General features: G+C 36.8%; 1 protein-coding gene across 1 annotated transcript in view; it reads left to right on the top strand.

Moving 5' to 3' along the window:
• Dora (zinc finger SWIM domain-containing dorado) overlaps positions 1-23,482 on the top strand; it is a 260,924-nt gene that overhangs the window by 44,941 nt on the left and 192,501 nt on the right. The window contains exons 5-6 of the mRNA XM_069825149.1: positions 18,465-18,601; positions 20,425-20,620. Of these exons, the coding sequence (XP_069681250.1) occupies positions 18,465-18,601; positions 20,425-20,620 (333 nt within the window). The remainder of the gene's footprint in view (positions 1-18,464; positions 18,602-20,424; positions 20,621-23,482) is intronic.

Genomic DNA, 23,482 nt, shown 5'->3' on the forward strand with positions numbered 1-23,482 from the left:
AATTTTGTGTATATTTGTAGCATAATGTATTATAATTATTATAAAAGTACGTGTATATTACAGAAGGCAATTATTAACGTTGCACTACCATATAACATTATTTCTTGACTCTTGAATTTAATTTATTGTTCACTATTTTATAATGTTATAACTTCAAGATAGACCCTATTATAGCTTATACTGTCAATATTTACTGAATACACAAACCGTGAGTTTTATTTATTCATTTAAATCTATGGACGCAGATCTAACCATAAACAATCTGTTATGTTGACTGTGTCATTCGAGTGGTGCCTGCAGTAAAGGTAACGTCATGCGCAGACTGAAGGAAAACACGCACAGCTTGTCCCACACCTCTACTATGTTTCCACCATGGACTGTACAGACCGCCATCTGTTGCTACGACGTTCAAGTTATACTGTACACGTTCTCAAGTTCAGATTGAACGCCTTGATCAATATGCAACTTCTCTGACATAAAAGTTGAAACTCGTTTCAAATCGCTGACTCACAACAGTGACGTCATGACACACTTTGAAATGAACACCCAGTAGTGTTACTAGAACTAATAGAGCTGCGGAGGGACTTTTCGATCGCACTGTATTTACTTCTTTGTCAATATTTTAAGTAATGTATTTTGCATGATTCCTTACATTTCACTTTGTATATGAAATATTTCAGATTCCATTGTAATAAGTTCGGGTTGCTGACGTCTATCCTAGTCTGTACTTCAGTGTTGTTTATAAATAATACGTTTCGTAACTTTCATTTCCTTCTTTCGGTCAAAAGATAACTTTATAAGTGCATTGTCATTACGTATTGCATATATTGTTCTGATCTGTCTTTATCTCTGGAGAGTTCTCTTGGCGCCACCATTCCTCTTGGTGTTACAGTCCTCTTGAGTGTCAGAGTCCTCTTGCGTTTCAGAGTCCTCCTCTTGCTTTTCAGAGTCCTCCTCTTGTGCTTCAGAGCCCTCTTGCTTGTCATAGTCCTCGTCTTGCGTGTTAGAGTTCTCCTCTTGCGTTCCAGTGCCCTCCTCTTGCATTTCAGAGTCCTCCTCTTGCGTGTCAGAGTCCTCCTCTTCCGTGTGGAGTCCTTCTATTGGGTGTCAGAGTCCTCCTCTTGCATGTCAGAGTCCTCCTCTTGCGTTTCAAAGTCCTCCTCTTGCGTGTCAGAGTCCTCCTCTTGCATTCCAGTGCCCTCCTCTTGCGTGTCAGAGCCCTCCTCTTGCATGTCAGAGTCCTCCTCTTGCGTTTCAAAGTCCTCCTCTTGCGTGTCAGTGATGTCCTCTTGCGTTTCAGAGTCCTCTTGCGTGTCAGAGTCCTCCTCTTGTATTTCAGAGTCCTCCTCTTGCGTGTCAGAGTCCTCCTCTTGCATGTGGAGTCCTCTCTTGCGTGTCACAGTCCTCCTCTTGTCTTTCAGAATCCTCCTCTTGCGTGTGGAGTCCTCCTCTTGCGTGTCAGAGTCCTCCTCTTGCGTGTAAGAACCGGCTCGAGCGTAGGGCCCCCGTGTAGCACGTGAGACCCCCTTCTAGCGCTTGGGGCCCTAGTCTCGCGCATGGTACCTCCGTCTAGCGCGTCTGCCATATGGAGCAGGAGGTTTCATCATGGGACAGGAAAAATCATCACGGAAGAAAGATGAGGCCTTTTCACAGGGCAAACGGATTCAACCGGGAACACAAAGGCGAAACGAGGGCCCTACGCGCGAGACGGGGGTCCTACTCGCGAGACGGGGGTCCTACTCGCGAGACGGGGGCCTTACGCGCTAGAGGGGCCCCTAAGCACTAGACGGGGGCCCTACGCTCGAGAAAGGTTGCCCTACGCGCGAGACTGGGGCTCTACGCGCGATACGGCAGCCATTATACACACATACACGCCACATAACACGCGCCAGAAGGGAGCCGTGCGTACGAGAGGGGGGGCCTAGTCTTAGGGTCCTACGCGCGATACGGTAGCCCTTATACACATATACATATACACACATACGCTACACGGGTGCCGTAGTACATACGATAGGGGGGTATCGTACGTACTACGGCACCCGTGTAGTGTGTGTGTATGTGTGTATATGTATATGTGTATAAGGGCTACCGTATCGCGCGTAGGACCCTAAGACTAGGCCCCCCCTCTCGTACGCACGGCTCCCTTCTGGCGCGTGTTATGTGGCGTGTATGTGTGTATAATGGCTGCCGTATCGCGCGTAGAGCCCCAGTCTCGCGCGTAGGGCAACCTTTCTCGAGCGTAGGGCCCCCGTCTAGTGCTTAGGGGCCCCTCTAGCGCGTAAGGCCCCCGTCTCGCGAGTAGGACCCCCGTCTCGCGCGTAGGGCCCTCGTTTCGCCTTTGTGTTCCCGGTTGAATCCGTTTGCCCTGTGAAAAGGCCTCATCTTTCTTCCGTGATGATTTTTCCTGTCCCATGATGAAACCTCCTGCTCCATGATGAAACCTGGTATCCCGTAAAGCGTCTTGCTGTCTCATAAAGATTCTTGCTGTTAGTAAAGAGTTGTCTTCCGTGATGAGCCCTTCTCTTCCATGATGAGTCGTCCTCTTCCATGACGAGCCCTCTTCCGTAATGAGTCCACCTCTTCTGTGATGATTCCATCTTTCCTGTGATGAGTCCACCTCTTCCGTGATGAGTCGTCCTCTTCCGTGTTGAGTCCATCTCTTTCGTGATGAGTCCTCTTCCGTGATGAGTCCACCTCTTTCGTGATGAGTCCTCCTCTTCCGTGATGAGTCCTCTTCCGTGATGAATCCACCTCTTCCGTGATGTCTTCCTCTTCCGTGTTGAGTCCTCCTCTTCCATGTTGAGTCCTTCTCTCCCTTGTTGAGTCCTCCTCTTCCATATTGAGTCCTCCTCTACCAATCATGAGTACTCTTCTTCCGTGTTGAGTCCTCCTCTTCCGTCTACGTAAATATTGTTATTTTTTGGTCCTACAGAATACATCTGTTATGGTAACAGTTAATATTAGAGGAGAAAAATTCGCTCCGGCGCCGGGGATCGAACCTGGGTACTTGGTTCTACGTACCAAGCGCTCTCAACATTGAACTACACCAAATTTCAGTCCACAGCACCGGATCGAACCCTTCTCCTCCAGTGTTTTTCGTTTGTGAGCTGACTCCAAGTTGGGCATGTATGTTTACTTTTTTTTTTTTTTATATTGTCAACTGCCATTATACAAGGAGTGCACTCAGTTGAACGACTTGATGGCCGGATTCCACAGTAATATGCACAGTAATCTGTACAGTAATATGCACTGTTGCTCGAAGAATATACGTAAATATTATTATTTTTTGGTCCTACAGAATACATCTGTTATGCGCTCCTTGTATAATGGCAGTTGACTTAATATTAAAAAAAAAGTCAACATACATGCCCAACTTGGAGTCAGGTCACAAAGGGAAAAACACTGGAGGAGAGGGGTTCGATGTGGTGCTGTGGATTGAACTTCAGCATAGCTCAACGGTGAGAGTGCTTGGTACGTAGAACCAAGGACCCGGGTTCGATCCCCGGTGCCGGAGCGAATTTTTCTCCTCTAATATTAACTCCTCTTCCGTGATGAGTCCTCCTCTTCCGTGTTGAGTACTCTTGTTCCGTGTTAAGACCTCCTCTTCCATATTAAGTCCTCCTCTTCTGTGTTGAGTCATTCTCTTCCATGATGATATCTCTTCTTCCATAACACTAGTCAACAAATTTTAACTTTTTGTCTGTCACAGAAATGAAATCAGCTGATTTTTACTAAATCGACCCTGCTGATTACGAAAATGGCAGCGAAAAATCTGTAACACGTAACATTTTTGTGTGACAGAAGGGGAAGTATTTTGATTTAAAAAAACGTTTTCGCGCATTTCAAAATACGTAATTACAACAGTGAAAATAAATAAATTCCTAAGATACAAAATTTATACACAAAATACACTGACGTTTCACAGAAAAATAATAACGCTGCATAAATAATAATTATAATAAGAAAAAATAGCTTTATGTTCCTTTTTTTCCCTTCAAAATAGGCTTTTACTTTATTAATTTAAAACTGGATCAAATTAACTATAATTTTTTAAGGTTTATAAATTAAATTGATTAAAATCTCAAATAAAATAATTTAGGAGCCCTACATTGAAGTAAACAACCATATACGGACTTCAAGCTAGATTTACAAAATGTATTTAGTTACTTACAGTTATTTTTTCCTCTTGTAGTTTGAGTCACCTTCTCTGAACAAAAACCAACAATAGTCCCCCATCATACTATAATCCCACCTCCCTTAATATCGTTGTTCCATCCTGTGTATATCTTGATGAAATCTTGCCCCTTGTTCATCGCTTACAGCTCCTAAGTCCAGATGGGAATGTAGGAAATGTATTTTCAATGACATTTGACAACCAAGCTTCTGGTAACTAAACAGGAGTTCTTGTACAAGCTGTTGGTAATTGTCAGCTTTATTATTACCTAAAAACCCACTAACAACACTTTCAAAGGCATTCCAAGCTTCTAGTTCCTCAACACTTAATTTTTTTTCGAAGCTCTCATCTTTCAAAAGTTTCCTAATTTGAGGGCCAACAAAAACTCTCTCTTTCACTTTAGCCTCACTGAGTTTCGGAAACATATTCCTTACATATGCAAAACCTTCTCCATTTTTATCCATAGCTTTAACGAAATTCTTCATTAAACCAAGCTTGATATGTAAAGGAAGAAGCAGTACTTTTTCCGGTTTCACTTGATATTATGTTCTCCTGGGACATAGCTTTCTCTGGGAGGCCAGTCTTTCACTATATAGTGTTTTTCAGTCGCTCTACTATCCCACAAACAGAGAAAGCAACAGTATTTTGTGGATCCACCCTTAAGTCCGAGCAATAAGGCGACAATTTTCAAATCCCCGCAGAGTTACCAGTACTATGTTTTATATTGGACTGCATCTAGTAACAATGACAAATTTGTATAAGTTTCCTTCATATCCACTGAATACGCCACTGGAATTGATGGTTTAGTGTTTCCATTGTGCAATAAAACTGCTTTTAAACTTATTTTGGAAGAATCTATTAATAACCTCCATTCCTCTGGGATGTGCTGAAATCCTAGTTCTTCCATTAAGCCGTCTATATTTACACACACGCATATAGAATTCTTCATTATAAAATACTTCGAAAACCGTCCATATCTCTTCCTGTACAATGAAATTGTAGTATCTGGTGCTAGCAGGTTCCATTGTTGCAGTCTAGACCCTAAAATCTCAGCTTGTTGTTTAGTGAGATTAAGATCTCTTATTAAGTCGTTCAGTTCACATTGTTGAATTAAATGGGGTTCTTTATGATGTTCAGGACTGTAGGACGGATCAGAGGATGTTGATGGTTGAGCCAAGTCATCTGTTTGTTCCATTGGAAGAACCAATTCCTCCAATTGCGAAGGAGGATTAGGAATTGGGAATTTTGGTCCATGTGGTACAGGTCTTATTGCAGATGGAACATTAGGGTATTCAATTTTAGATCTTGTTTTCTTTGAAAATCCCGTAATCTTTGTTAAACAGAAATAACAGTCTTCTGCATGGCTTGTCGGTTCACGCCTGATCACTGGAACTGCAAACGGCATACTTCGAGTCTTCTCTCCATTCATCCATTTTATCAGTTTTGAGTAACATGTTGTGCAGCACACATGGGAAGCCCATGATTTGTCCTCATCACACACATTACATTCGAAATAGCAATAATACGCTTGTTTTAACCTATCTGATAAAGGCCGATGCTGCGATTTTGCCGTAAATTCTCCACATACGTAACAAAAGCTTTCCGGCGAATCTACACATGCACGACGAGATCATTTCATTCTGAGAAAACGTAAATGACGCGAAGATGAACACTTAAAACCAGCGATACAACTTTCACAAGCTCAAACAATATTCAACTAATCCTAAAATGCAATCTATGTCACTCTAAAAGCCCACCCTCTCAGTGCTTTCTGTCTGTCTAGCTTCATAAAGCAATAAAGTAATACAGATATATACCACCCACTACGCGCCTTATTAATGCAGACTCATGCATTTCAAAGAATCTATTCCTTAAAATACACTTCAAGTATATTCTGAGCAAGAATAAGTTATAAAACATATGAATATACTATGTAACTGTATAAATAAAGTCCATAGTTCTTTGGTAATTTTTTTTTTTTTTTTCTCCACAATTTCCAATTTTTCTCTTAAATGGTGCGTGATGGAAAATTTTCAAGTTTAGATCCACTATCAGCACACAAACATTGATCTAAAATGACCATTTTCACCCTTGTGACAAAAACCTTGTTGACTAGTGTAATTAGTTTACTTGTTCTAAGATGTGTTTGCCAGCTCCGTGAGGAGTTTGCCTACTCTGTGATGATTGCGCCTGTTCCGCCCGCTTTGTGATGAGTCGGAATGAAATTTCATATTTTACATCATTAATCGCAGAACATTGGGAATCATTCAGTTTTAAATGGAATATTGCTTGCTTGTTAATACTACTTAAGTAAACAATTATTTACACAATATTCCTCTTTACCAAATGTCGAATGACACTCGTTAACAATTTGTTTTATTTCTGTTTGTCACAATTTATATAAGAAATTATTACCTTCTACACTGAAAGAAAATGGCCTAATGCCAGAAGACATAACATTTACGCTGCTGCTGTTTCACGTATGGTAACATTAAGAACGTCATAGACACATAGACATACGTAATTACCGAAAGATTGATGCGAGACATAAAACAATCTCTTTATACATACTAGTTCTTAACATATGGATTTTCTTTTATTGTGTTTATATTAAAAAAATTGTTGAGAATTACTAAAGTGTTTACATTTATCTATTATGAACGTTGAGTTATTCAATTTGTCACTTCTCGAAACGTAATTAAATCAGTAGGCTTACTTACATAACATTGCTTCTGTCTGAATTCCAGTCATATATTTTTATCTCACAACCGTGTTATACCACCAATAAAACGTCCCAAATTATTCTCGAATATCAGCATTTAAATATTTCGCCTCCATCTGAAAGACTTCGAAAGAACCTGCATTCCAGCACATCTTCGCCACATTTTAAGTTTTATTTCATGAAAATGTTAAATTATTCGTCGTTAAACATTTATTGCAAATCTACTGTAGCTATTAGTCTACAGCAAATTTCATATTGTTTCTTTTTTTCACACTCTTTAACATTATTTAATTTGGAAAGCAGATTGTACAGTGACAGTGTACTGGGATACAGCCATTTACAATTAATATTGTAATAATTAATTAATACTACAATTTGTAGTAGAATATTATTTTATCAGCAAATAATCCTGAAATGATTACTAATTAGTGAAGACAATAAACGATTAGTTAAATTTTTATAACAATTAAGTCGTAAATTGAAACATGACATGTATAATAATCTTACTTTTATAATGACGAAGATGAAATACCAAGTTTCAGTAAAGCACGAGGTGAAGAAAACAAGACTTGTTACTCCTCCTCCTAGGTCTTCGTCTTCTTCTGTTTCCATTTCTTGATTTCATGGAATCTTTTTTCTAAATTACAACCCTCGATCATCATCAGCTAAGATATTCAACATCAGTTGTGTATGACAACGTAATTTAAAATATCTGCAAGAAACAACATCAAATAGAATTTTAGTATTTAATATGATACGAAATAAATTTCCTCTTTCCGCAATGACACTATGACCACACTACGATTCTTTATTGTAGCTGTACCGGTACAACAATTTCTTGGCTGATCATTCCTGTGTTGTATACACTTTATTTTGCAAAGGCATTTCATAGATATTTTAATGGCTATAATATAGAGAAGACAGCCAAGATCACATTGTTACTAAGCAACAGAATGTAATACATTTAACTGTTGTCAAGAATTACGCTATTGACTACTATTGTTATATTTCTACTTCAACATCAGCGCTAGTTTTGTAATCGGGAGCAGAAGAGATTGTGCGTGAGACTGACACAAGTGAAGCACGTAATAAACAGAAATTACTGTATGTGCAACGAGATTACTACGTGTTCACGTCTTGTTTAAAGTTCTGTTTTCAGCTTTTTGACTTTATTTATAAATAACCAATATGACGAGACTTTGTTTGCAATATAGAGAACAAAACGTCAGTAAGAGGGAAAATACTTCTAAATAATGTCAACATAAAATATAAGTTAAAGTTCTTCAATTAAACTAAAAACTCGCGGGCAGAAATCAACGCCTCATGATCCCAGTTTTCATCAGGATCACTTTCTCAAATAATGAGATTAGCTGGTCGCGATATTCCGAAATTCTTCCTACTAATCGTAAAAAACGGTTGTCAGTCCATTTAAACTTAAGAAGAGTACTCTGCAGTCTTTGATATTAGAAGTCGACTGTGACAATACTAAGTTTAGTTCAAAGACGTTATATTATATGGTATTCAATATAGTTTCCCTTATTTGAATAATATCTGCCCTCGTTGTGACCTCTGAATGCTTGTTCTTGTTTCCCAAAAACAAACATCATCGATAAAACGTTTCGTAATGTCTCTGTTTCCGCTATCAAGTTCATTATGCTTTTGGTTGCTTACTTGTTTTTGGTTATCAGTCATGTGATCTATCCTAGATACATTACTCGACTGAGGCCAGTGGAGTCCTGCAGCCCAGAGCACCACTTATACTGCTCCTGTGTTCGTATAGCGTCTTCACAATAGTTCACATTAATCCCGTGGCTTTTTTTTTTTTCCAATATTATTGTATGCAGGTGATTCTGAGGAAGACTGTGCTTTTTATAGCCTTGCGGATATTGTTCATATTATATCCTTTGAAAAAAGAAGGCAGGGCCAGCAGTATAATTTTTGAACTGAAGAAAATCAGTCATTATTGTCATATAAATTAGAATTAAAATATCCTAAGCAAGTTTTAACTTTGTTGCAAATATTTAATTGAGGAGTTGGACGATCTTTCTGCAAAATTAATTGTTTGTTTTCAAACGACCGAGAAGAAAAATTACACCAAGGAAGATCACATATTACACAGTCACATTTAGCTGGAGATCCAGTATCCGTCCCCATTTTGAACAATCAACATTGCCACTACAATAATCAGTTCATGCAAGTGCATACCTCTGCCCCCTACTACAGCACCGTAGTTCACTGTAACACTAGTTCAGTTTATCACTAAATAAGAAAAAAGCTGTTACACTTACGAAACACAGCATATGATGTTAACCATAAATATTTTTGTAAAAGAAAACATTCTTCATTTCGGATAAGGCGTAGATTCAACCTCACTAAACCGAACAAGGTCTTCTTTGCGCGCGAAAGAAAAGCAGTTCAAAGCATTGCTTTCTGCTCCCAACGAACGAAACGGCATGGGAGCTTGGAAGAGGGGAGCGAGGTGAATGAGACTCCGTTGCGGTAGGATTTTTTGGCGAGATGCGCAGCAATGGATGATGGTGATAATACTAAGGAATACCGTAGGTACAAACATATGGCATGGACATTGGATCAATGGAGGACACTCGCTGCAAACTGGATAGCAAAAATTACTTCTTTAATATTATATATCAATGCATTGGATATACTGTACAAAATAATACCACAGTCTAGTATATACAGGCGAAGCTTGAGTTGTGAGGGTGCTAGGAACAATAAACTGTGCTGGTACTATTTCGCATTGTCTGTAATGAGGCGATATTAGCGATCCTAGTGGTTAGCAACTATCTATGGATGCATATTTATTACGTATTGAGCTTCGTGACTGTATATACTAGACTATGATAATACGTTCATCTCATCATTTTCTTTCTCATAAATTCAGGGTATGCACTGCTTACCTTGCTTCTATGGAATCCACGCCACTGACGATGATGATGATGATGATGATGATGATGAGTAGTTGTAATAATAGTAATAATTTACAGTTACTGTAAAGAACATAGCTAATTTGAAATAGATACTGTAGATGCAGATGAATCTTCAGAAATGATCAGTAGTTTCAAGAGAGACACATTATATCCCAGGTCTTCAACACATGACTTGCGGGTCGCACATGGCCTCTAGTGCTCTTTGCCACAGCCCACTGGCTATTTTGAAAAAAATAACTACTTAACATTTAAGACGTGATCAATTAATTTATTGAAAAAAACATTCTTTTTCCTTCTGTATAGTTCCGATTCTAGAAGCACAGCAAACCCTTCATTCTTTTCCACCATAGCAGGGGCACCATCAGTTACCACAGCCTAGTTTAAGTTCACCAAATGCTACAGGTAAACACTAGAAGTCAATGATAAAGAAGGTTAGCATACTGATTCGGTGTTGGACAAGGAAATAAACATGAGAAGAGCTGTTTTAACAGAAGAGAAATTACACGGAATTAAGATAATTATTAGAAAGAAGTTCAAGGAAATCTCTCAATAATCTAGGAGCACAGTGTGAAGTTTCATGTGGATCTGCAACAAAATTACTCTAATTGCTAACATAAAAGATTTCAAAGACTGGCAAAGAGCTAGTAATAGGTTGGAAACAGCCGTTACGTGTTGCGAGCTCTTGACATTGGGAACCCTGCATGTACAAAATAAATCACATCAAGTTTGACTCAATGTATACACTTACATTGTGGGGAAAAAACAGATAACATCCACAAAGCAGGAAGACTGCTGCACAAGGAGTCTTTCTATTAGCCTTAAACCAGTGGCGGTTCCTCGGGGGAGGGAAGGGAGGAACATCCTCCTCACATTTTTCTTCTTCTGAAAGTAAATACCAAATAAAATATGTGCCTTAAAATTCGAGGAAGATTCGATAATTTTTAAGTTCACAGCTATAAGTAAATCTTGGTTGATCGAGTTTTAAACGATGCGCTGTAGAAAACTGTGAGAAGGATGCGAGATTGTTTGTGTGGAGGAAAGCCAATCCTTTCCTCCTTTACTGCAGTTAACACACATAGACAACAGTGCACTAGCGGCCAGAGAAAGAAGCAGAGTTTTAAAGCAAGTAAATGAATGGAGAGGGAGGAGATCCTCCTCTGAATCAGCACATGGGCGGGAAATAGAAACCGACTGATCGTGGAGCAAACTTGATACCGCTACTATCTAACGATGTTGCATTCAACCAGACTAACACATCTTGGAGGAGGCACAATAAAAACAGTTTTAACGCAAAGTTATAAGACACCATATAAACTTTTTAAAAATTATAAATGAAAATATATTTCATGTTGAATCTTTCGTACACTACTTTTAACACTTGAATATAAATAATTGATTAAATGGCGATCTTACTCGTGTTAATTATGTAAGCATGTGCGGCTTAGAGCTGTTTCGGTGCTACTTGACACCATCCTCAGAGCCTTCTGTGTCTCGGCATCATCTCAACTTCGCTGATTCTCAACCGAAAATATATTATTCATTGCACTTTATATGTATAGGGTACTATTCATGATTTGAAACTTTCGAGGATATTTGAAAGTTAAAGTCGGGTTTGTATAAAACAAAGAGGAAGTAGTTCTATGTTAGTATCGTATATCATTTTGGCCACTGAAATTCACTTCTATTCATTGTCTACTAGACAGGACAACATCCAAGTTGTGAGTTTTGTACAAATATATTTGAAATTGAAAGTACTGCAAACTACATTATTTTTAACATAAAAAAATTAATCGGCCTAGGGCAGCTTTGAAAAATAATGGTAGTATGACTTTACAAGAACTGACATTTTTCAAAAGCATGTGATACTGAACATATAAAATGTACAGTTACCCTTAAAAGGAATGAGACGACTCTTGGTCGTCGGAAGTTAAAGTTGTACAGCGCGGTTCACTCGATCAACATCTTCGGTTATTTAGCGTCTGAATGAGATGAAGGTGATAATGCCGGTGAAATGAATCCGGGGTCCAGCACCGAAAGTTACCCAGCATTTGCTCAATTGGGTTGAGGGAAAAACCCGGAAAAAAACTCAACCAGGTAACTTGCCCCGACCGGGAATCGAACCCGGGCCACCTGGTTTCGCGACCAGATGCGCTGACCGTTACTCCACAGGTGTAGACATGATGATGATGATGATGATGATTGTAATGGTGATGGTGATAGTGATGATGATGATAATGATGATGCAGTGTTTTTGTTTGTCGTCACAACACTGCGTTGTTAGGAGATTGTTTGTCGCTTATCGACGTAACAATACGTAACATGTCAAATACAGCAAGAATTGTTATGAGGACCACAACAAGGACAAGGACTAAAATAAGAATCACGAAGGAGACAGCCATTTAAGGCCACGATTTCACAACATAGCTCGGGTCACAAACTATCATTGCTTCTCTGTACCGAATGGCAAATGCCTGCTATGGGATCTACATTCTAGACTGCTGTTGTCACTGTCTTGTCTCGGTAGCTCATATAGTAGCGTGTCGGTTCCACTGCTTAACCGAAACGTCTCGTGTTCGATCCCAGGTGAAACTTTTTTTTTTATTGAGGTGTAATTAATTTCTTCAGAGTTCCTAGACTGTCTAATTTATCGAAAAATATGAATAATTTATGCCCAATTTCTGGGTCTTACAAGTGAAGGGTACACGGGAAAAATGAACAATGTTACATTTCCATTAAGGTTGAGATATTGATCTATTTCGGTATATTACTGCTAAATTTATTGGTGTTTCTACTTGAACTGAAGGAAATGATGAGTGTATCGGTGGTTTTAATTCTCCTTTACCACTTTTGGTAAAAATAACACTAAAGTTTGTAGTAATACAGTGAATTAGATAACGACATCACCCTTAACAGCATTGTGACATTGTTCGTTTTTCTCGTGTACCCTTCAAGTGGACTGAACCTCGTAAAAAAAAAATTAATCTTACTTGGATGTTAAGAGTATTCTTCCTCAAACAAAAATCATAAGAAACAAAAAGAGACCTGTCAACTTAAAATCTTGCCCACATGCCATCAGCTTCTATTACAGCTCTAAGACAGTCCGGCATGGATGTCACGAGATTGTGGAATAAATTGTAATCCCCAGCGAGATCTTCCCAGGTTTCAACAACTTGATCCCACAATTCATCTCCATTTCGAGGGCGTCAGTGGGCATAGGTGGCTATCCTTCTCTTTTTCAGTTCCGCCCATAAATTTTCGATGACATTCAAATCAGGTGACTTCAGAGGCCAATTAATGATTTCGATCTCGGGTCTTCTTTAAAACCATCTTTGAGTGCTTGCGGCATAGTGCACGGGATGGTTATCTGTTGGAACAGCAATGTTCCTTCGGGAAAACGTTCTAGGGGCGGAAGGAAGGAATATATTTTCCAGAATGTGCTCGTAAGTTCCCGCATTAAACCGGCCATCAATGCGTTCTATAATGCCAGGTCCATCGTAAGACATCCACCCCCAACACGATATCACAGTCTACTATATACAGTCACGAAGCTTGAGTTTTGAGGGTGCTAGAAACAATAGACTGTGACGGTACTATTTTGCATTGCCTGTAATGAGGCGATATTAGCGATCCTAGTGGTGAGCAACTATCTAATGTTTGCATATTTACTACGTATTGAGCTTTGCGACTGTATATACTAGACTGTGACGATATGCTAAAGCGCCCCGATCTTTCACGTCAGTGCACATAGCGCTGATAATATCGGAGACCATCCTCACGATAGACACGGACAGGACTTTCGTAATCACTCGAGATGATTGTTTCGTCAGAGAAAATTACATTTCTCCAATCGAAATCCACTCTATTGGTAGCGAAAGCTAGATGGTCGACAGCTTGTGCTTCCCCCAATATTTCCATTTGCGCAGCCCTCCGGCTCCTAATACCGCGGTTCCTCAACCTGCTGATCACAGTCTGTGAAGAACCGGGAAAGGTAAATGCTGCTCTTATTTCGTTAGCAGTCCGAAAGGCGTCCTGTCAAACTGCCTCGAATAAGAGAGCATCCTCTTCCAATGAAGAAATCCGGGGATGCCCAGGAATAGGGCGATTTTCGACCTCCCCTGAATTTTGGTAACGATGAACCCACCTCTCAGCTGTACTTCCAGGAACACCGACCAAACGGCCAGCAGATCTAGCCCCATATCCAGCCTCAGCTAGAGCTATAACTCGCTGTCTCATGTCACGTCGGTTCGCCATTAAGATGAGAAATGAGGGATGATGATAATACTTTAGTGTAGACAATGACTATTTAACGTGATATAGAATTATTGAAATAAGGGTCATCTTGCACAGTAAGAGTTAATAAATCAACTCTAACTTAAATATTTAAATAACAGGATAAAACAGGAAGTCCAATTGTTGCGAAGCTAATCAAATTAAATCTAATTACATTAAGTAAACAAACCCAAAGTTATGACACCACATTGCTACAGCTAAATTGTAGGTTATTAACATAAGCATTGAATAGGTCCGTGCTTATGTGTTGGACGACAAAACCAAGCATCTAAAAGTTCGAATCTTGCCGAGGAATGTAACTTCTTGCTTTTTATAATGTAGATCAGACTTCTAACTACAATCATTCATATTTCTTAATATTTATTACCGGTAATATTTATAGCCAACATTGAATTTGTAAAGAAAAGACTTTAGAAATCTCATATGGAATTTGTGATCTGTAGTGACATAAACATAGATTATCTCTCGGAACTTTTCCGTAAAAGTAAATTAAATTCACTCCTTGAAACTGGAAACCTTAATTGTAGACTCATTTTCCCACCAGCATACAAGGTGAAGTAGCACAGCCATTGATAAAAGTTTTGTACACTGAATTAGACTGAATTCCTATTCAACAGAACCTATAATCAATGGCTTGTATGAACATGATAAACAAATCCTGTTTCCAGTGTTACAGAACAATTTCAAAATATTAATTTAAAAACTAAAAAAGGGTCGTAAATGCTGTATATAGTGATTATTTACATTTATGTCTACAAAATGAATCTTGGAAAAACGTATATGTTACTGGTACTACTGATATTAAGAGTAAATGTATTGTATTTTTCACTTCATTTCAGAATCACTTCAGTGGATGTTCTCCACTCAATGTTGTGAAAAAATTCAAAAGCAAAAACATGTAGATAATGCAGGGACTTAAAAATCTCATGTATTAAAAAGAAGAATCTATATGTAATGAGCTGCAATGTAACTATCCTCATATTCTTAAATACTACAAGAAGTACAGTGTAATTTATCAAAATTTATGAAAGAGGGAAATAGAACACATTTGAATAGAAAAGTACAAAATCCAGATAATGCAATTAAAGCTATTCGGAGTATTATTAAAGTTAAACTTGTAGATATCCTACGAAAGAAAATATTTTTTCATTAAAATTAGTGATTATAAAGTAGAGGATCCCAAATCTATTGCAAATTCTTTTAACGTCTTATAGTATATAGTACAGAAATATTATTGACAACTTAAACATTTCAAGATTTTGCAAAAGATACTGCAATTAGTTACTTAACACATGCATTTAATAGTTAGTATTAATATATGTAATTAATCAATAACTGCAACAGTGCTTATTCATTCAATCATAACATGAATGAAATTGAATGCACATTAAATTAAACACTATTGAAAACACGCAGATAAAATAGTTAAAATCAACTGAAGGGGTGAGATGAAATAATCCAAAGCCACACTTTTAACAAAAATTGTTTTGTGCGAGTGCATTTATTACACATATGGGAAAGCTACTAATAAAATATTGTAATAATTACTCAACAAATGACATAGCCTAAGGACTCTAAACCTTTGTAAACGTTTGTCTGTGTGGCTTAGGAATATTTTTTTAATTTCATTTTAATTGTTTTAATATATATATATATATATATATATATATATATATATATATAAATGCATTCATTAGATTAACGTTTATAATATTATAACTTGTAATTTTGTAATTTCTGTGATCATTAACACTTAATCTGAGGACTTTGTAAAACTCTATTTCAACGTTATTTAGAAAAAAAAAGTCGTTGATATAGACTAAGAAAAGAACTCGCTCTCTTCTACACAACACACAGAGATCTTAGCGTCTGAGCTACTGCAACGACACGAAAGCTTTACTTTCTGTGTGGAGTGTCGATCTAGTCATGAAGGTCCATTGTCGATTTAACTACACGATTTACGTGTATATTTATCTTTTATTTACGTAATATTATCATATTTTATTTTCAGTTTTTGAAGTGAATTCCGGAACGATGCTAGTAACAAACCAAATAGCTTGAATCTAAGTAACTCAATATTCGCTATCTTGTGTATCAGTGCTCTGCTCTCTGATCATGCACAGTGTTTTACATCTGAGACTTAGGAATATTCAATCGTCTCATTCCTTTTCAGGGAAACTGTACATGTGGCAACACAGACCACGTGGGTGGGTGCAGTGTTCTCGCTTTCCTAACAGATTATTTTCCATTCCCACTTCCGTAAAACAGTTCTGGTTACGTGTTAGTGGCTGGTTTCTTCCAACATGTGTGATGCTGTAGTGTATGCGAAAATGCTGCGAGGTTGTGAATTTCCTTGTAACGGTTGATTTGTGCAATTATTCAACAATGAATAGAAGTAAAAACATATTATATTTTGGACAATTATTTAGGAAACTCAGTTTACAAGAACAGATTATTGCTATACAAAAGGGAAGCCAACCCGAACACTATCTGGTCTTACATGTATGCATGTAGGCTAATTTGTAGCATCTTTCATTCAAGAAGGTGTCATTTTGTGCAGTTAACTTCCTTCCTCCTCTTAAGAAATGTGCGGGAGCCGCCACTGTCTTAAACATTTTCCTCTACAGAAGCGAAATATGGACATTAAATGACGTGCCTAAATCCAGGTAACAGTAGACTTAATTATGTACCAGTATGCTAGGATTAAAATTTAAAAGACAAACGAAGAAAAACAAATGCAGTACTAGATAAAATAACAGTTCGACTAGGTCTACTTGTAAAGAAATTGAGTACTACACATCATAAAGAAATACGAACTTCTAGGACGATAAATTAATCAACTTTTATAACAAATCATAAGGCGTAACTCTCTGACAGTCATTATTATTATTATTATTATTATTATTATTATTATTATTATTATTATTATTATTAACACAGTTTTCTGTAAGATGTATCTAGTAGGGACCTCTGCGATGGCTGGGTGGTGAGATATTCAGCCTGTCATGCAGACAGTCCGGGTTCGTATGGGATCTTTAATTGAAACTCCATAGTGACACTTGTGGCAGACAAGGTTGTAGGTGAGGTTTTTCTCGGGGTTCTCCCATTTCTCCTGATTAGGAAATTACATAATTCCGTCAACATTCTCCATTCAGTCATTATTCCATAGCATTCTCTGAATGCCAATTGGAGACATAAGGAGGTGGCTGGGCTAGGAATGAGTGGGAAATCTGGATACATAGCGAACCTTATTGTAGTGAGTCAGTGTGGGTTTGGGAATGTACCTAGCTTGAGGGTTAGTGCAATAGATCTTGATAGATCGCAGTGCTGGGTCATAATGCCCCTCTCCCGAAATTCCATTTCATTCCAGTGCATAACACTTAAACGAATAATTTCATGTAAGTTACATTTATGTGTAAGTTGTAAATGAAGAGGTATTATCGACATTTCATATGTTATCAGCTGTGTTTTGATAGTAGTTTTCAGAGAGTCTTGCACACTTTTCCTTATAATACTCCCTCTGTTCCTTTAATGCCACCAATTGTTCCAATAGCACTAACCTCTGCAGATCTGTTAAGGAAATATTATGTAAATGCACTGCCTCTGGTTTGGTTTGTGTCACCTGAGAAATAGTCGGTTAACCAATTCACATTTTCTTGATTAAATTGGTACAAAGTTTCGTAATCTCTCGAAAGTGAATCTCTGTGCTCCTTACACAACTTCTGAGGCCTTTGAATATCCATGAACTCAGTCATTTCGGTAAAACAGCTTCACTTCACAAGCTTGAGTTACCTACTGAGGTACCTCAGGTTTTTTTGAAGCAAATGCTTCAGAACAAAAAGCAAAACTCCATTTTATTAATAAGAAATGCGAGGAAATTCTTACGTGTTGCCTTCTTGCTCAAAGATGGAGGAAACTCTTGATGAGCAAGCTCATTTTCCTCAACTTTATTCATAGGAAAAGAAGGAAGCGCACAAAATTTGAAGCAAACTCATCTTTCTCATCTTTATTAATACCGCCCTTTGTCAGCTCGTATTGGAAGGCCAGAGGGAAAATTACGTTATTGTCAACTCCTGCCATTTTATAAATAAATAAGCAGTTTTAATCGAACAATTTATATAAGAGATCAACACAATTTTAAATTCAATAGATAAAAAAATCTTGATGCCAGAATGGGTCAAAGGGCTCAACCTGTGTAGTTGTTATTGTTGTTGATGATGATGATTATTATTATTATTATTATTATTATTATTATTATTATTATTATTATATAAATTGAGGGAATATTGATTTTTGCGTAATTTTCCCCTTTTGCCAATCTTCATTCCAGGTATGTGGTGCTCCAGATCCTACAGCTGGTGCCTCAGCTAATGATCAGACATCTTGGTACTTGGATGAAAAGACACTCCATGACAACATCAAGAAGATACTCATTAAATTTTGTGTGCCTGCTCCCATTGTGTTCAGGTATGTAAAATTGGCTCTTTAGCATGTAGAATATTCATGGGAAATATGAACATTATGAAGTTTCTACAATAAACTTAATTTTCATTACAGAAAAAAGTGAAATTGAACTTAGTATGAAAATTATGTACCGTATTTATCTTGTTTATAGGCCTAGTGTAATTATTCATGTGTAATATGTAAAGCCCGGATTTCTAAGCACAATCAAACAGTAAAATAAGCAAGCAAATAAACACGAAAAATGGTGAAATAAACACCAAAATAAGCAAAAACGAATACACGGAAACAATAAAATAAGCATGAAAAATGGTGAAAATAAGCTGAAAAAAAGATAACATGGAAATATGATGATAAATTATTTGTTTCATAGAACTCTTACCTTATTGAAGGCTGTTGCAGTATACAAGGAAGGCCATCCTGAGATTTTCCTGTGTGAAGTTTCTGCATCTGTGAGTGAAAAATGATTTGTACAGTGAAAATGTTCTTTTGACGGAATGTTGGAATCCGCTAATGCTAAACACAAATCTTTGAAAAATGTATAATTAGAACTCGATTGTTCACCCACTTTGCTTTTAATCAGTTGCTGGTTTAACTTAGATTTATTCTTAAAACTCTCCTTATGCTGCGTTGTATTAATATGCAGAAACACTCTTTTTACACACCAAATAAAATAAGACACTGCCATCCTCACTGAAAATATTACTTCCAAACTCATTTACGCATTTGCGTAAGAATGCTAATTGAGAGGTTTTTGTGGGTGGCATTCCTTAACTATAACAGTGAGCAATCACACCTTATTGAAACAACGCATGTTGCACAACTTGCACACTGCAGCTTGGAACTCAGGGATTCACCATCCATGCACATGACATCATTCTGATAACACAATAAGTGCGACAACCGATTGATCTGCCTAGTCGCAGAAGCTTGACTGGGAATCCCAAGGTTCTTTTTTTTTTAAATTACAGTTTTTGTAAAATATGCTGTTTTAATTAAAAATCGTAAAATAAGTAAGCAAAAATGTTTTCCTGCGAAATAAGCATTTATTAGTATTAATAAACATAATTAAAACTGCTTATCTAAGTGTGTCTTACGAAGTATAACCTTTCTGCTTACCTTTAAAAGTGTGGAAAATAATAAGCATTTTGCTTAGAAATCCGGGCTTCAGTAATATGTATTGCAACCATAATGTCTATGAATGTACAATTCTACAAGAAACTGTGTAAAAATCTATAGAGTTCTTATATTGCCATCAGTTTCTGTACAAAAATTTGTGGTAAAAGCATATAATTTCCAAATATTTTGATCATGGAGATATAAGACAACATTAAAATTATGATACAAGTGTACAGTTTACAGGCAATTCTTGTTTGATTGCAAATAAAAGCATTGTGTATGACGAAATTAATATACTTCCAGAACAAGTCTTTCCTAGCACTATGTTGTTGCACATTGAAGCAAGAAATTGTTCTTCTTAAATTGTTGGTTGTAGTTCATCTTACTCAATTTCTAAACTTAAAGTAATTTTATGTGTTTATGTCAGTGAGTATTCTGTTCATTATTAGACCCAAGGCTTGTTGAAACTAAGCAAAATAATGGGCAGTTGAAAATCCTTTCAATGACTTGCATCAGAAGGAAAGTAAAGTTGAGGATTTTGTTCATATATCTATCATGCTGTCGTTGGAGATAATAAATTTCACCTTTTAGACACACTTTATCAGAAAAGGAATTTGACCTGCCAGGCTAGCAGATTCTAAATCATATCTCGAAGCAATGGAAATTAACCAATCATGTAATTTTGTAACTTGTGAAATGATTAATTTCAGTGATGTGAATTACTTGAGTGCTGCGGCTCCTCCTGCTGCTGCAGAATGGAGCAATTTATTGCGGCCACTTCGTGGCAGAGAACCAGAGGGCATGTGGAACCTTCTGTCCATTGTTCGTGAAATGTTCAAGAGAAATGATCGCAATGCCATCCCTCTTCTTGAAATAATCACGGAAGAATGCATGGCTTGTGAACAGGTCAGTAGTTTCTTTTGTTATCAGCAATTATGCAGTACAGTACTATTTATTCAGATTTCAACAGTTTTGCTAATATTTCTGTTGTCATTGTAGATTACATTTTCCTTTTGATCTATATGATATAACTTCTTCAAAACGCAGATGCAGACATGACAGATCCATACTGAGACAGATAATATAAAAGATGATATGATACAAGACTGTATGAGTAAGAAGACTGAAATTAAAGGCTTAGTATAGAAGAGAAAAGGGTGTAAAGGGGAAGAATGTGTAAAGAAAATAAATAGTTTATTGTTACTAAACTTTACATGTTATATTTTTATATTTACATATGTGTTTTTCTTTATTCTTCTGATTCTTTTCCCCATTCTTTCTCTTTACTCTCTGTCATGATTTTTTAAATATTAGTTTATGCAGTCTAAATACTTATATTAGATATAAAATAATTGATAAAATCCTTCAATAACTGTCTTGGTTTATTAGCCTAATGAAGTATACAAATGAAAAACATTAGGACATAGTCACATTATGATTATAACTATGTCCTAATGTTTTTCATTTGTATAATTCATTAGGCTAATAAACTAAGACAGGTATTGAAGGACTTTATCAATTATTTGATATTATACCGGGTGTGCTGAAGTGCAATGGCGGATGTTAGAAGGTGATCAGAATATTGTTTAGCACAGGGTGGCGAAGATTTTGAACACTTACTATGAAGAATGTACGTACATAAACAACATACAACTTTTCTCAGAAGATACCATTTTTGTTGCTTTGTGAGTAAACAATAAAAAGTTAGAAAAAAGTTTCAGTAAAAGTTGTTTCTTTTTAAAAATTGTTTCCAATGGTACCTTCATTGACCCATGTTCTCATTTGAAATTTCAAAGTTGACCACAGGTAGCCCTACTTCTGGTTTGTTACGGGAAATGGTACTACCACCAATCGATTCTTTACATAGGTTTTGGTTATCAAAATTTTTTTATGAACAACCAGTATCATATAGTTTTCGAGAAAAAAAGGTTGATACGGGTGTCTGAAACACCCGGTATATTTAACTTGTCATTTAACTTGTCAGACCAATAATGTCTCTTAAAAACTTATACCGTATTAAAGTTTCAAAGATTAATTTCTTCACCACAGGCTTTATGGCCCTCGTAGTTTAATATAAATCTTCCTAATAATTTTAATTCGTCTTTCCTGTGATGAGGAGCAATGTATCCAACTTCGAGGTTGCTTTTGTTGGTGACTTCAGAAGCTGCACTCGACTGTAGCTCCACATGTGCAATATTAGCAGTTACTGAATACTGATTGTGGACATAGAAGCAACCAAAAATTTTGGTGGAAATCATTTTTGCGTCATTGTGTGGCATCACATTGTTCTTTATAGTGCAGTGAAGACTAGTTGCTTCCTCGAACACTGTGCAATTATAGAGGGAAGTACACAAAATCATGATTAAAGAAAACATTGCACTTTACATATAGCAACATTTGTCGACATTGAAATTTAAACAAAAACTACAAGATAAGGAAAATTATATTATAATTTCAGTCAACAACTTATCAGATTGGTACAAAAACAAGTTTTGTTACAATATTCACATTATAGTTCTAAGTTGTACCCACGAATATTTTCGATTTTACAGAAAATGATCATCAGGTGGAAAAGCAATAAATTAGACAAATTGAACACAAGTGAAATATGAATATACAGCATACATAATGAATAAAACAGTATTGGAACATTATCATATGTCAGAATATTAATACAACATATAAAATTCGATGATAATATGCATTCAAGAGATGATGCATACGCATATGTATCTTTTGGATTTTAATGATTGCAAGAATATAAATGTAAGATATATGTATGTTGAGAGTTAAAAATTTAATGATGCCATATTTTGATACTAGTTGAAAACTGAAGTTCTATGGGATATTTTGTCACTCAGGTCGATGAGGTGATTAAGACATCTGAAAATTAATCAATAGGGCTAATTCTCTTTTCTAACGATTGTTCCTAAATCAGACACACCAAAAGAAATACAAAAACTTCTAGCACTGGAAACGATCAATACTAGATACCCTACAGAAGAATGGCTACACATATATACTGATGGATCAACCACAGAAAACCTTACTGGAGCTGGAGTTACATGTACACATTTTTCCTTTTATCATTCTGTTGGCAGAGACATAACAAATTATGATGGTGAAATAGAGGCTATACACATTGCTCTCCGACAATTATTAAATCTTCCTTTAAATAAATATAACAAGACAGTAATTCTTTCAGATTCTAAAGCTGCAATTCAGGGAATATGTTCAAATGCTACAAAGAAGTCAACAAAAATAAGAGAATGCTACAAAATGTTAACACAACTCCAAAAAGTTAATAAGATTGTCCATCTCCAATGGATTCCAGCACACTGTGGAGTCATGGGGAATGAAACCGCAGACACACTTGCCAAGAAAGGCACAACAATAAAACAAAAATCTAAATTTAATTTCTCATATTCCTCAATAAAACGCTTCATCACTACAAAATTTTCTCATTCATACCTACAAGAAATAGAATCAAATGCTAAAGACAAAAAATGGATTATACTACTTTCCAACCCAGATATAATCCCCCAGAGACCAAGGAAAACAGCTTTAACTTCGACATGACTTTTAAATTAAAAAAAAAAAAGCTACAAAGACAAATTTCCTGGATGAGAAAGAAATGGATGATGAGACACAGCATTTCTTGCAAAATGAAAATGTGGAATATGAGGTGACATATTCTTGAGTGTGACAACAGTGGACAAATAGAGTCTGACAAAGATGAAATGGATGTAGGTGGAAGTGACAGCAAAG

Source organism: Periplaneta americana, chromosome 4 (assembly GCF_040183065.1).
Source record: "Periplaneta americana isolate PAMFEO1 chromosome 4, P.americana_PAMFEO1_priV1, whole genome shotgun sequence".
Taxonomy (NCBI): domain Eukaryota; kingdom Metazoa; phylum Arthropoda; class Insecta; order Blattodea; family Blattidae; genus Periplaneta; species Periplaneta americana.